Source organism: Ipomoea triloba, chromosome 10 (assembly GCF_003576645.1).
Source record: "Ipomoea triloba cultivar NCNSP0323 chromosome 10, ASM357664v1".
Lineage (NCBI taxonomy): Eukaryota > Viridiplantae > Streptophyta > Magnoliopsida > Solanales > Convolvulaceae > Ipomoea > Ipomoea triloba.
Window position 1 is genome coordinate 20,257,697 of NC_044925.1, and position 14,989 is coordinate 20,272,685.

General features: G+C 35.3%; 2 protein-coding genes across 2 annotated transcripts; both read right to left on the bottom strand.

Moving 5' to 3' along the window:
- Window positions 1-861: 861 nt before the first annotated feature.
- Window positions 862-6,166, bottom strand: LOC116032550 (golgin candidate 2). The gene is made up of 10 exons (XM_031275166.1): window positions 5,925-6,166; window positions 4,624-5,751; window positions 3,910-4,020; window positions 3,708-3,767; window positions 3,113-3,170; window positions 2,701-2,744; window positions 2,513-2,605; window positions 2,129-2,254; window positions 1,572-1,619; window positions 862-1,487 (listed from the first exon to the last, which is right to left on the bottom strand). The coding sequence occupies exons 1-10, from the start codon at window positions 5,976-5,978 to the stop codon at window positions 1,116-1,118; spliced, it is 2,094 nt and encodes a 697-aa protein (XP_031131026.1). The 5' UTR covers window positions 5,979-6,166; the 3' UTR covers window positions 862-1,115.
- Window positions 6,167-8,255: 2,089 nt separating this feature from the next.
- LOC116032639 (phosphomethylethanolamine N-methyltransferase-like) lies at window positions 8,256-12,466 on the bottom strand. The gene is made up of 12 exons (XM_031275306.1): window positions 12,035-12,466; window positions 11,826-11,941; window positions 10,973-11,110; window positions 10,710-10,847; window positions 10,172-10,315; window positions 9,935-10,045; window positions 9,694-9,835; window positions 9,305-9,585; window positions 9,050-9,211; window positions 8,911-8,964; window positions 8,731-8,805; window positions 8,256-8,630 (listed from the first exon to the last, which is right to left on the bottom strand). Exons 1-12 carry the CDS (start codon window positions 12,051-12,053, stop codon window positions 8,535-8,537), a joined length of 1,476 nt encoding a protein of 491 aa, XP_031131166.1. The 5' UTR covers window positions 12,054-12,466; the 3' UTR covers window positions 8,256-8,534.
- Between the last annotated feature and the right edge of the window lie 2,523 nt (window positions 12,467-14,989).

The window sequence follows — 14,989 nt, forward strand, 5'->3', positions numbered from 1 at the left end:
GTCAAATTGTGGCAGAAGTCATTTTCTGCCAAAACACCCATATTTTTCTGATCAACAGAAATTAATTTCCGTTGACTGAATTTTTCGGACTTATACAAACATCGAAAACTAGAAAAAAGATTTTTAGAAATTATTTTTCGTGTTCCAAACACGGTCTAATTATAATGCACATGTAATGTAATTTTATGCACATTAAATTTTATTTTTATAAACATATAGAAGGAATATTATAAATATACTACAAAGAAAAATAAACCAAGTGTTTTACAATATAATTTGCCAATCTTACCTTCCCTTCAATTGGAGCAAGGAAATGTGATACTTTGTACTACCTCCATCCCGTTTTGATTGTCTGTTTCGTTTAACGAGACTTGACTGAAGTTATTTTTAATCTAATTTTTCATAATATTAAGTTTAGAATTAATATATAAAATTTATATATTTAAAAACTACATTAAAAGTACTATTAAACACAAAATTAAATTTAAAAATAATAAAAAATTACTAAGAAAATAAGCAATAAAGAAAAAATTGATTTGACCAATGAATAGTAGGAAAGGTAAAATGGGATAGAGGGAGTATTACATTATTCACATTACTAAGTTATTATATAAGATAACTTAAACCAAATACTTTAATTCATTTTTGGTAACATTCATGGCCCACATACATTCTTAAATTATGTGAGATTTCTAAGGCAAGAGTGTTACATTACATAAAAACATACTTTAAACCAAACACCCCTTTGTGAATTATTCTACTAAAGACCTATGGAACTCTTGCAAATTTTTAAACAAATCCTCTTCAAAATAAATAAATAAAAAGCATAACTAAATTAAAAATATTTTGTACTACAGGAAGTGATGAAGATTTTTTCGTTTCTGATTTTTGATTTTTTTTGTTTTTATTTTTATCATTTTGCATATTGCACTAGTATTTGCATGAAACTAATCTAGTTGAGCCTTGGCCAAACTCTAGACCTCATGCTTATGATACCAGCATTTATATAATTTTCTATGTAACTGTGTATAATACTTTGCCAATAACGGATAACCAAACACCTATTACATCAAAATGAGGTGAAATTGACATAAATCCACCCACCCACAAACAAATTATATCCTTGCAGTGTTATTGATATTCTCCAAGGAAACTGCAGCACCAGTGGCCACTTCAGACACTGAAGAATTAGACCTTAAAATGTATATGACCCAGAGGTGAAGACAGGCGAGGTAAACAAGCGACCATATCCTGGCCTGCGAGTTTCGTCTCAGGAAAACAGCGCCTGCAGAAAAGATGGAGTCTAGTTGCCAAACCAATGACCAGAAATGTTGCTGACCTGAATGCATTCTTTCCTCGAATGAAGACTTCAGTTTTGAATTTCGAAGGCTCCAATCGCCCGACTCCAAATCACTAGTTGATGAGGTACTAGGAATGTCGGCTAAATCCAGCATTGACTTGTTTTCGTCCAGTGTCCTTGAAACAGCCTAGATAGATGAAACCATGACCAAAGTTTAGTTTTAAACTCATGGGAGATGAAAAATGTACTTCAAGAATGATTGATGACTTGCCTCAATTTTAAACAATAGTGTGGCCTTCTGAGAGGAGAGTGACTCAACCTGAAAGAATGAGAGAGATGTTCAATTTATTTGTCAGTTTGGCATTTCACTCATCCAACAAAAACGAATGTAACTTCAAACTCATAGTAAACAAGCAGGTGTATACCAAAGAAAGGGGAAATGTTCATTTTATTTGAACATAAACCCTTGATTACTACTCCACAGTCCACACTATGTAATTCACATGTAAGAAATAATTATCAATCATTATCCTTGAAAAGCATTACAAAATCATTATCAACAGATCCAAGTTGAGGAAATTTCATCTGAGCAAAGATCCACCAAGAAAGGATTACAGTTACTTGATGCACATGCACTTTCTGAATTTGAAACAATAATGGCTATTAAGATCTTTGTAAATGCTCTGACAAATACACTTGAGGAACCACTTTCCATCCACCAACTTAAAGACTAAATATAATGCATTCTTCTGATTGAACTCTGCCATTTCAAAACAATTTCACAGCAACCTAGGGTTTCAGTTACAGATGGATGTTTGGAATTCAAACCTGGGCCTGTTTCTGAATCAAATGGTCAGTCAATTGACCAAGCCTACGCTTTAGCTCAACTTCCACTTCAGTAGGACTCTCCAGTTCTCTCTTAGTTGTATCAATGCTTGTTTCCAGTGTCTTTGCCTATGTTGAATCAAGTATAAAAGGTGATAAATCAGTTTCAGTAACATACACAAATCAAAGCTGATTAAAATTACTAATATAATCATTGTCACAAGGTTATACTAAATCACATAATAACATAAAGTGAGGTTTTATAACATAAAGTGACTTGGTACCAGTTCTAACGGATTTGGCAAAAAAGTTCTCTATCAGGAGGTTGTTTATCTCAAGATACAGTTCATTTTATAAGGTCATACTTTTCATGAAAAGTCAGTGCACCTTTTCTTGCAATATGCCCACTTTATCTGTTAAGAAAGAGTATTCCGCCTCAAGTATCTCCCGTTCAAATTCAACTCCTTTTGATGCAACCAACTACAAGTGGTTTCCATAAACAAAAAGCGCAGTAAGTTGACATTACAAAACAAATCGTACTCCATTTACTACTTGAAAGCACAGAAATTACTTACTTTATCTCCACTTTCTTTAGTTTGAGAAATCTTCCTTCTTAGTTCTACAACAGGAAAACAAATCTTTAATTGGTAATAGATTGAATTCATTTCTTAAAGATTCTAAATTCCTATTTGAATCCTAATGAAACTGAACTGACTTTTAGCATGAAATAATTAGTTTCTTGTTAACCGTGAGCAGATAACAACAAAGCAAACACATTCAGAACCACTTGAGCCCAAAATAATACGGAGTATTAATGCAAACCATTTATAGACCTTATTTCACCTTGCACAATAGCCCAAGATTGAAAGTCCAAGTAATTCCACATATTTTAATATATGAATAATACCAAAATGCATAATGTATGTTTAAAGCTTTAACAAGCATTTTTTGTTATGTAAAAATCAAACAGAACCTTAAAGGTTATACCTTCTTGAGCTGCTTCTTTCAGCTCAATTTGTTGACGAAGTTCAGTAACATGATTAACCTAAGTGCCAAAGAAAAAAAAAATCATACGTGAGACAATCAACAAGTAAAATCTGTATACTTAAATAAACTGAAAAAGAAATTACTATGGAATGATCCAAGTAGAAAAAAAAGGAACAAAGTTAAACACAACATATGCATCAAATGAGCATATACATTGAACAAAACATGATGCTTTAGTCACCCTTCCTCGGAATAATAGATAGCATGTGATTATGTGAACATCACCATTTAATTTTCATCACCCTCACCCCCACCTCCACCCCCCAACCAAAAAAGAAAACTCAAATCCTCACTAATTCACCACACAAGGGAGATTAATATAAAGAAAACAGCATGCCATGTGTCTTAAGGTAAGTGTAATCAATAAAAGATACTACACCCCAGAAGAAAGAAGAAAAATGAGGGGCCAATTACATCAGGGTGCTAAGTAGTTAAACAAAGATATACTCCAGATTATTCAAATAGACAAATAGTCAACAATAAATGGTATTTTGAAACACCACATATAGTCGGAGTCAGATTTTTCATATTGTACCTCTACTTCAAGATTCCATTGTGCAGTAGCAAGAGACTTTGCAAGCTCAGCATTAGCCGTCTGCAAAGTGTCACATGTGAATTAGATCCCAGCCTTCCAAATTTAAATTAATTTAACATTTGAATTAGAAAATCCACGTCTAGAAACCAAGAAAAGAAGAGTAAATAGAGGCAAAACAGCATAAGAAATTATCTGGAATTACCTCAAGTTTTGCTAGTCGTGCCAGGGTTTCCATTCTAGTGCTATTGTGTTTTTGCTTCTCTAACTCAACAGCTTCCATTGTTTCCATCATTTTTGTCTGTAATTCAGAAGCCTAGAAAAGAACAACTAGTTATTACAGAGAAATAAATTGATAGAATAACTAGACATTGTCAAGGATATTGAGCAATAAACAGAAATTAAGTTCTCAAAGAAAGTGGTTGTTATGAAAACTTGAAAAGAATAAAATTTAGGTTAGTGAAGAGAATGATCAGTATGAAATAGGTTACCTTGCAAATGATCAATCAGTTTTCCTCAAATATAACTCTTTCCCAATGTTGAAAGTTCCAATATGTTTCCCATTGTACAATAGCAAAGCAAATTGTTTAAAGAATACTTAAAGCAATTGATATGGGTGGCAATCTTTTTGTAAGGTTAACTGATGCTGACTAAGTAATATGACCTTCTTAGTTACAAAGGAACACTAATATTACAAAAATAAAGACATACGAAAAAGTAATAGTCTACATGTCAAGGCTCCATAGATAAGCTTAAGAAACCGAGCTTCACTGGGGAAAAGTTTTCTAGTTGAGGAAATTATATAACAAGTTCATTCAACCTTCTTCCAAAATATTACATAAACTGATAAACCTCAACTCAGTGACTTACAATTAGAAGCTGGAAAGAAATTATTGAGTCAGCTAGACCCTATGCTTACCTCTTGTGCTTGTTGCTTGGCCCGCACTTCAAGTATTTTTTCTAAACTCTGCTTCTCCCCTTCCAATTTAGCTACCATATCCTCACGCTCTCTTATTGCTTCAATTGCTTTTGCAGCCGCTTTTTCTGCCAGAATCTGTTGCCTTCTTTTTCTCCTTTCTTCTCTTTCACGTTCACTTCCAGAGCCTGATGAAGATGTTGAATCTGTCTCAGAGTCTGATTCTCTATCACTAGGTGAAGAAGAGCGTATCTTCAGAGAACTTTGAGAACCCACTGTAGGACCATTTTTAAACCTCTGATTATCGTTTGTCTGCATCTTTAGATCCAACTGCCCATTAATAGTGGCAGACTCCATCCCAATTGGGGCGCCCTTCTCCCATCCAACATCTCCATCCTTTATAACATCCACATGCTGATCCATTGCTATACTCTTTTCATCATTGTTCCCATGCAAAAGGTCCGAAGCCTCATCCCTTCCATCAGAATGATCTCTTTCTGAACTGTCTCCATCACTTTTTAATTCGGCACTTGAGCTTCCTGCCGACACATTTACCCCATCAGTCAATCTCCCATCCCGCGCACTATCATTCCCCTTATTCCCTAATTGACCATCTGGCTCCCTCGAACTCTTTGGAACATTATTATGAGACTTCTGGCTCTTTTTCCCATCTAATGGCAGCAAACTGGAACCAGAACCCAAGCTCCCTTGAATCCTACTGTCCTTCTTCAAACCCCGAACCCCTCCCGCTCTATTGCTAATGCGAGCACTCCGAGCAGTGCCCAGTGTGGGGCTTTTATTCGGAACACTCAGTAATTCCGTCCAATCAGCATCCGTAAGGGTACTAGTATTAGTACCCGGCGGCTTAGGGCTCAAACTTGCTGGTGTAACAACCTCCTTCTCCTTTTTATAACTGGAAACGCCGTAATTCTTACTATTCTCACTGCTAACCGCATTCAAATTCCGATCATCCCGTAATTTTCCAGTAAAATCCTTGTTTTCGGGTGTTTTCTTTTTTAGCTGGTCCTTCAATGGCTTACTCTCACTGGGTGTAGCCGAGATTTCAAGATCTAACCCATCAGATCGGGCCTTTTCGCCCTTCTTAAGTGATTCAGCTGCTTGCTGATCAATCTAAGCCGTCCAGAAACAAATCAAGAACAATAAACAGACTTAAATTCCTACTGACTGAGCAACAGTAAGAGCGAGCGTAAAACGAATCTAATTCTTAAAACGGATTCGTTGTGAAAGAGAAAAAGAAAGAAATTTGTTTGCAGTAAATATACATGAATGCGGATAGAAGGTACCTGCTGGAGGATATTCTCGGCGGCTTTGAGCTTGGAGGAGATCCAGTGAGCCATGAGGAGTCGGATTGTTTGCGATTATTGTTTTATTCAAGAATCAAGATCAGTGGAACGGTAATTGGTCACGCTTGCTCGGCACATTTTACCCAAATGCTGGGAACGTTAATGAAGAGAAGACGAGACGGAGACGAAGACGATGCAGAATAGACAATAGAAGGCTAAATTTACAATTTGAGGTCGTTTGGTGACGGTTGTTTGGGATTGAAACTGTTGGCCTCAAATACTTATATTCATTGTTGTTTTTTTTTTATTTATATTTTGCTTGCAAGAGTCTTTTTTAAAAAAAAAAAAAAATCAAATAAGCCAAATATAATTTAACTGGTCTAATATCCGGTTGATACATGAATATGAAAAATATTAGATGTAATTCCAAGAAGTATAACTCATGTCATATGTACATATTTTATAGTATAACTCATCCTATATGTATATATTTTATATTTTATTGGATAAAGAAATTTAAATGAATACAAAAAAAAAAAAAAAAGTCAATCATTGTATGACACATCATTAGGGATAGGGATAGTAACGGGTACTCTCCGTCTCCGTCTCATCTCCGTTTCCAGCGGAAATTTGAAAATAATCCTCATTACCCGTTTCCGTTCAACTCCTAGTCAAAGTCTTAATTTCTAAAATTAAAATAACCAAGTGTGTGTGTGTGTGTGTGTGTGTATATGGGTTCTTGTGCGGTTGGCCTTCTCCTGTGCGTGGTTTTCCTTTTTAAGGTGCGTAGTTTTCTTTCCTAATGTGCATGGTTTGTGTGCTTAAAGTGCGTCATCGTTGAAACTTAAGGTGCATCAACCTAAAGCTTTAGGTGTATGATTTTCCTTCTTAAAGTGCGTGATTTGTATACTTAAGGTGAGTCATTTTAAAATTTTAGGTGCATGATTTGTGCTCTTAAAGTGCGTAGTTTGTGTACTGAATGTGCACCATTTAAAAATTTAACCTTTAGGTGTGTGTTTTTAACTTAAGGGATCCCTGGTCTTTCCTCCCAAACCTCACCCCTGTGACCAGTTGAATTGTCTATACGGGCAATATTTGTTCTATATTTTCTCTATATGTTACAGCCCAAAAGTCAATACCCACCGCAAGGTGATTTGCTCTCCAAAAATATTTCATTTTCTTCTTTTCTTGATAATACTGTAATATTTTTATAGCTTATTTTATTTTGTTGAAAACTTGAGTGTTTTGAAAGTTGAAACATTTATATTGTCATGTTTGAATAATACAACCTATGTGAACAAAAGATGCAAAATTTAAGAAATTGTGAGTGTCATATGAGACTGACTCACAAATTATTATTCATGAGATTGTATGGAAATTTAATACTTATGTTTAAAATGTAATATTAATCATTAATAAATTGTTGTTACTTATAAGGAAAAGTGTAATATTCTTAAAGAAAAATATAATATTTTTAAATCAAAATGTAATATTTAGGAGTTGAACAATTACTTATAAGAAAAAGTGTAATACTAATCATAGATAAATTGATTGTTTGTTTTTGTTTTTTTTTTAAGGTAAATTGATTTGTTACTTAAGTTAGAAACTGTAATAATACAATTACTTATGAAAAATGTATTATTAAGGGATTAAGAGTTACTTATGCGAAAAATTGCAATACTTTTGACAGAATGTATAATAGTTATGAAAAACACGACCCGTCTCATGAATGAGGATTTGTGATTGTCTTGACGGGGGAATATCTAATTACCTGTATGATTATACTTGTGCTCAATATTAGCACGGGAAACCGAGATGATCACTTCCCGAACACGACTAACCGCCTTGAATATGAAACCAAACCTAATTATAATGGTAAACAAATGGTATCATTTTGAAAAATTATTATCTATTTTGAAATCTTTCCTTACAATTTCTGTCCAAAACAAATTCTTTTTTGGCAGAAAGTTTGAAATTCTAATGTGGCAGAAAGTCTGAAATTCTTCTTTTTAAATCATGAAACTTAATCTCTATGGGAGAGAAAATAATATTTTTCGGTGGGAAACTCGCAGTCATTACTTTGGTGTGCACCGATTAAACTAGTATAGGTTGCACATAATTGACCGATTCAATCCAAGAAGGTTAGGTCGCTTCCATTGGAAGTTAGACTTAATTGAGTCTAAATTTTACATATTCAAAAGATTACCATTAATGTAATTACTGCATAGTCTTTTGAGTCTAAATTTTACATATTCAACTGCATTATTCACTTTTTATGCAACACTCTTTCCTCATTATAATAATTCAAATTCAAATTAAAGATACACAAAATGATGCAACACTCTTTCCTCATTATAATAATTCAAATTCAAATTAAAGATACACAAAATGGCAACTCTATTCAAAGAAATGGTCCTTAAAACAAACTGAATTCCAGTCTTCAACATCACACATTATTATTATGGGAAGATACCAACTTATACAACATATGGTGCCATTATTACATAGCAAAACATTCACCCAAATTATTGAAAACGGCACTAGGTTTCATCAATAATACTAATTGCCCATATGTTGTTGTTGTCACAATGTTCATTGAAGAACAAGACATCACTTCTTGGCAATGAACAAGCCCCATCTCTGCTCCCCGGATGAAGATCTCGCCAGCTTCGCCCTCCAGCCTTCAACGATTTCATTGTAGTCCTCCTGCACATTCATTCGTCGTAAGAACAATAAGGTAAGATTAATTCCATCCAATGTAAAGAAAATACACCTATGGTATATAATAGCAGATGAGAGAGCGTACTTCTGAGAAGTCTTTGATAAATTCTTCTCTTTCCTTCTCCACGCCTTCCAACTCCTTCTGAAGCACGCTCATGAACTGTAAACAAACGTATTGCAAAAACAGCTTATAGCTTTGATCACATAGCTGGATAAAAATCGTTCTGTCATATCTTACAGATGTAACAATTAACATAACAAACACCTGATGAGATCGATCCTCAGCAATGACATCACTGAACCCAGCATCCTTGATCATCTGTTTTGCATGGTTTTAATGTAATGTTAAAACAGAATAAATGGATATTAATGCCCACCTCCCAACCCCAGAAGACTATGAATACCTGGCCATATGCTTCTACATTGTGTAAATCATATCCTCTGTGTTTAATATACTCTGCAAATTCTTCTGAGGGAGTTCCAGCTCTTTTGCAGTAATCAGTAATGAGGAGTTTACCCCCTGGCTTCAGCCACCTGTAGAAAGACTTGAAAAGTGCAGGTTTGTCCTGAAAAATAAAAGAGAGAATTTTTTATATCAATAAAGGAGTTTAAATGAAATACTGCAAGATTAAAGGTATCCATGGAACAAGAATCAATACATGAATGTGAAGAAAGGTGTCACGGCTGTAAATCACATCCAATGAGCCATCAGGGTATGATATCCTGGTGCAATCAGCAACCTCAAACTCAACAGTGCATTTGAGCCCAATAGCGCGTTCAATAGCAAATGAGATCATGTTGATAGAGAGGTCAATGCCAACAACATGAACCTCATAGTTCTCAGCCATGTAGAAATCACCACCTCCAATACCACAGCCAACATCTAGGACTTTTTGCCCCGGCTGGAGATCCAATTTGGCAACAAATTCTTTAGTTGTCTCTGTTCAAGAACAGCAGCAAAATCAGAGAAGCAAACAACATGTGCATGCATGGAGTTGGATTCTATATAATTCTTATATGCACAAGATGTGTGATTCACAATCCATACCAAGCCCTCCTGTGCTCACATAGCCTTGTCCAAAGACTCGCTCATATCGTAAAATGCCACTGCAATTATATTGGACAGTGTCCAAGAACTTCTGGAATCCCTTGTCATCTTCTGAATTAACTTTCTGCCATGTCCAGCAAATCTGCAAGGTCAAAGCACCACAGAATGAATTTATTGCTGATCTTATTGAATAAATAATGAAAAGCAATGACAGATGGCATATGCAGCAGTAAAACTTCACCTGATTTTGATTCTTCTTGTTTCGTACATAAGCTCCAATGCACTTACAACCAATAAGAGAGAGTTCAAAGGACTTTCCTTTCGCAGCATTTACATGGCATTCTTTGAAAACCTGTACTTTGCATAGATCAGTCAGGGAAAAACATCCACAGAAACTCAAGGGGTTTTTGAAAGGACAAACATCTATTACGGTTGAGTTGAAAAGTAACAACAATGATCAATGTCATAAAGTGTGCACCTTAGTATAATATCTAGGTTCTCGATAGTGGGTTGGATTGTTCTTTCTCTTGTGGTCTCCAGATTGATGGAAGCATGATTCTCTGAAATATATGTGCCCTCCAACTTTCAACCATCTGACCATTCTCTCTACTAGATTCACAACCTACAAGCAAGAAGATAGATGAACATATTTCACCTAAAAATCAATGGGAAGTGACAATTCAAGAATCAAGACTGACAAGTTTGAGGAAAGTGGAGGAAGGTGACCCCCCACTAGAACCTTCATTTGCCAAATTTGCAAACCAAGTGATAAACATGTAACTATGATGTCTGTTCTATCAATAGTATGCACAACTACATATCTATCTGAACATCCCTCCTTTAAGTGTCCTCTATAGAGACACTTATCCATTTCATATTACAATAGCTCTTTTTCCTCTTTTTTTTTAGAGATGGTACATTTGCTTTGCTTGAGTAACTCATCAATTTTCATATAGCAGGCAAAGCTATAGAAACTTCAAAGTAGAAGATTTATTAAGAAGACTTAAAAAGCTCACCTCAGTGTCAGAAAGATACATCAGTAACCAATTTGAAAATATCAAGTCGAGTGACTCATCAGAGAAGTTCAAATCTGGGGAGGTCACATCAGCACACATGAACTTGACATTTTTATGGTGCCCATTGATGGCTTCATTCTGGAAGTACAAAAATTCAAAAGTAATTATTATTTTCTTAAACCAACAGCTCTAGCAAAACAACGCAAAAATATAAAGAGAGACTATGTGCACAGAAAGAAAGGTATTCTGGAAGTGTCATAAACCTTCTTGATTGCACTTTCAATGAAGTCCAATGCTATGAGTTGCCCCGCTTTCTTGGCTAATTCACCAGTGAAACGGCCAATACCAGCACCTAGCTCCAGCACTGATTTCCCTTCGTATGGGGGAAGCAGACCAAGCACCTGGACATGAAACCATAGTGAGGCTTAACTCATTTGACTCACAGGGAAAAAAAAAAGTAGTTTTGGATAATGTAAACTCCTATCCAAGCAGAAAAGCTGAAACCTATTAACATTAACAGGGACAAGAAAAGGCAACAAAAGTCCACAAAGAACTGATTATTATATGTGTGTACACACTACATACTACATATAATATGTTAGTAGGTAGGTTTGTCATTTGAACTTACACCCAAAAAACTATTCATAAAAGCTAACCCATTTGGGATCAAAGAACTAAATTAAAAACTCGTATATCAAATGCTCATATTAGCCTTTCGAATTGATGACAAGGAAAACAACTTTTTAACAAGCTAAAAAGTTCTCCCCCAAACAAGACCTATAGTAACCTCACATAGTCACATAGCAAGCAATCAAGCATGATGGTGCAGATTCAATATGGTTCCTGTAGTGAGAAGTACATATAACAACAAACTAAAGTAACATCATATCAGATGATCATAAACAAAATTTTAAAAAAATCTAAAAACTGGTAACCAGTATATTCGTTGAAAATGACCAGTAAACAAATACGAGAAAAGGAGCAAAGAGATATGATGAAGAAAACAAAGGAAAACAACAAATATGTATAAAACAATCCACTCTGCATTATAGTACTATGTAAATCCAAATCGTCGTAAAAGTTGTGTATAAAGACAGTAAAGAAAGAAAACTATACTTCAGGCCTCTCTTCTTTGTCGAGATCAACAGCCTTAGAGTCGAGCATCATGGCCTCCACTGTGAGATCAGCGGAGTGCTCCATCCAGTAATTCTTCTGGATCTCACGTTCTTCTCCTATAATACATCGCATTGAATAAAAAGCCCAAAACCAAAACCAAACAAACATAAAATCCAAAAACAAAAGGCGTAGAACCCAATGAAACCTACCTTGTGGAACGGCAGCCATTGTTATAGATCAAACAATGAAACTTTGGATAACAATAGTGGATAACAGTAGTGGAGATGGAGCTGATAGGATTGAGCAAACTTATACAGAAAAAGGAAATGTAGGTAGTTGCAAATCAGGAGAAAAGAAAGGGGGCTAACGGCCCTGGATTGCGAGGCGAGATCTGGAAAATGTCCTGGATCTACGGTCCTTCACTCTCCCTCTCTGATGCATCGGCTTGCAGAAATCTGCGGTGGGAATGTGTGGGTGTAAGTGTTTCAACTGTTATTTAACAGTGAGAAATTGCGTTGAAATCAATAGAGTCCAAGAAGCTATGATCTCCGGTACAGAAAAATGAGAAAAGAGTGGGCGCATGGGCTGCTCTCTTCTGTGGCGTTAATCGTTGCAGGCGTTGCGATGAGGAGACAAGAGTGTATCAAAAACAGTGAAAGATTGGGACTGGTTCGGTACTGGTGAATCACTCACTCTATATGATCCATTCATGAATCGACACGTTAGGCCTCCACTAAAATTGCGACTTTTTTGTCATGTACCAATCGAACTATAAATGGAAATGATTAAAATTTAACATAGAATGATTACGGAGCGCGCATCAAAACGACGTCGGTTTGATTAATGAAAACATACAGATGAAACGGCCTCCGTTCCGCGCCATTCACTTTCAGTTCGTATACACTGCAGTTACGTTTCAACACAACTGCAATTACATTTCAAGACAACTGCAGTTACATTTCGATATAACTACAGTTTCATTTAATAATATAAAACACAAATATGAAACTGTTATTCAGTATCAATTCATATACACTGCAATTACATTTCAACACAACTACAATTACATTTCGATATAACTACAGTTTCATTTGATAATATAAAACACAAATATGAAACTGTTATTCAGTATCAGTTCATATACACTGCAGTTACATTTCAACACAACTACAGTTACATTTCGATATAACTACAGTTTCATTTGATAATATAAAAACAAATGTAAGGCAGTATCTTTTGAGATGAACTGTAGTATCAGTTACAGAGCTCCGTCTCCCACTTACTGAAACGACGTCGTTTTGTGACCACGGTCCACTATGCATTGTGGACCGTGGTCCACGGTATAACGACTGATAGAAACATACTCTCAAATTAATATATCTTCTCCCAATCAAATTAATATATCGCCATATCTTCTCCCAATCAAATTAATATATTGGCATTCGGACTTGCAGATTGTTTAATAAACGTAAAGAAAATATGAGTAAAATACATCATTATTTTTTTAATACAACTGACCCTATTAAATTGTAGTATCTATTTACACATACTTGATTGTTGAAGCACAAAAAGTTAATTCGCCTCCATTATTGTAGTATTTGTTCATACATAATATCAAACAAAAGCACGTCAAAAGAAGAACTCAAACTATTTGCCTTGAGACCTTATAACTTGGAGCCAATCAATTTCAATTTGCACAAAATCAAGGCCTTCAACCTTAATTAATCCAACTCAAGGCTTCCCGGACAGCAAGAGTCTCAGCCTCCTTTAGACTATAGATCCCTCTACAGGGAGTGCTTTTAGCTACAATAAATTCTCATATTCATGCTGAAGCACAAACTCGAATCTCATTCTACCTCTATTGGTGTTCATAGTTGCATCAACATTAAGGTTTAGCCACCCAGTAGAAAGTTTCAACCATTTTTCATAGGGAGAAACGTGATGTATTGGGTTTATATAATTCACAACAGCAGGGAGCAATTCTCCAACTACTGAGATATGTCTTGACGCTCTCTACAATATTGAAATTCGGCAAAGTGCGGACGTGCGGTTGTTTTAGATTTTTTTTTTTTTCATTTCTAGCATACCACAATTTCCATTTCCAAAAAAAGCATACCACAATTTCCAACTTGAGAATGCAAATTTATTTATTATCTAGTTTTAGAAATTTTACTGCCCAATATATAAAAGATGAGTGAATGCTCATCAATCATCTAGTGACATAGCTTCCAACCATACTCGTAGTGGCTTCCAACCATACTCCAGCATCTTTTACTCTTTTAGCAACCTCACATGCATTCCATAAGGGTGTGCAAAATTGTTTCATCATAATTCACACAAATTCCATAAGGGTATGCAAAATTGTTTCACCATAATTCACACAAAGTGGGCAGAGTTTGGCAATCTACTCTTTTAGAGCTCAACAAGTCAACATACATTATTAATTAGGTAAGTAAGTTGTACACACTTGCCAAACTTTTTTTTGACATTCCTATGGATCCATAATTTTCACATGCAAGTCCACTTGTTAACCTCACCCTCGTTAACTTCCCCAACCTGAGACGATAGTATATAAGCCTATAACAGCTTTTCACTATGAAAATACCATTTTCTTTTAGAGCACATATCAACTTGTCTAGTATGCTATATCTAGGAAGAGAAATATTTAAGATGAGCTCAAATAGGGAATACGGGAAAAGTAACCACCTTAGCATTGTTCTCATCCAGTAGCCAACTATCCTGTCAAATTTAAATATGCTTCCTATCACCCACTCTCCACCTGGAGTTCCTCCTTAATTATATCTTGGGTTTCCATTAGACTTGTCTAGATAAAAGATGGTTTAATGCATTTCCTAGACTATAAGAAAAGAACTTTGGAAAGTATCTAGCATTGAAGAACCTTGCAACCAATGAATTGGGTCGTTGAAGTCCTATAATCTACGAAAACCCATACCACCCATTTCTTAGGAAGATAAAGGTGGTCTCAAACTCTCAATCATTTCACTACCTCATTATACTAGTTTTAAAATGCACGGTGTGCAATTTAAAAAAAAAATGTCCAATACAAAAATTAAGCTAGTAAAATTAGATGAATGAAATAATGACAAAAATACATAAATCTTATTTATTATTTGGGGGGGGGGGGGGGGGGGGGGAGAGGGTTA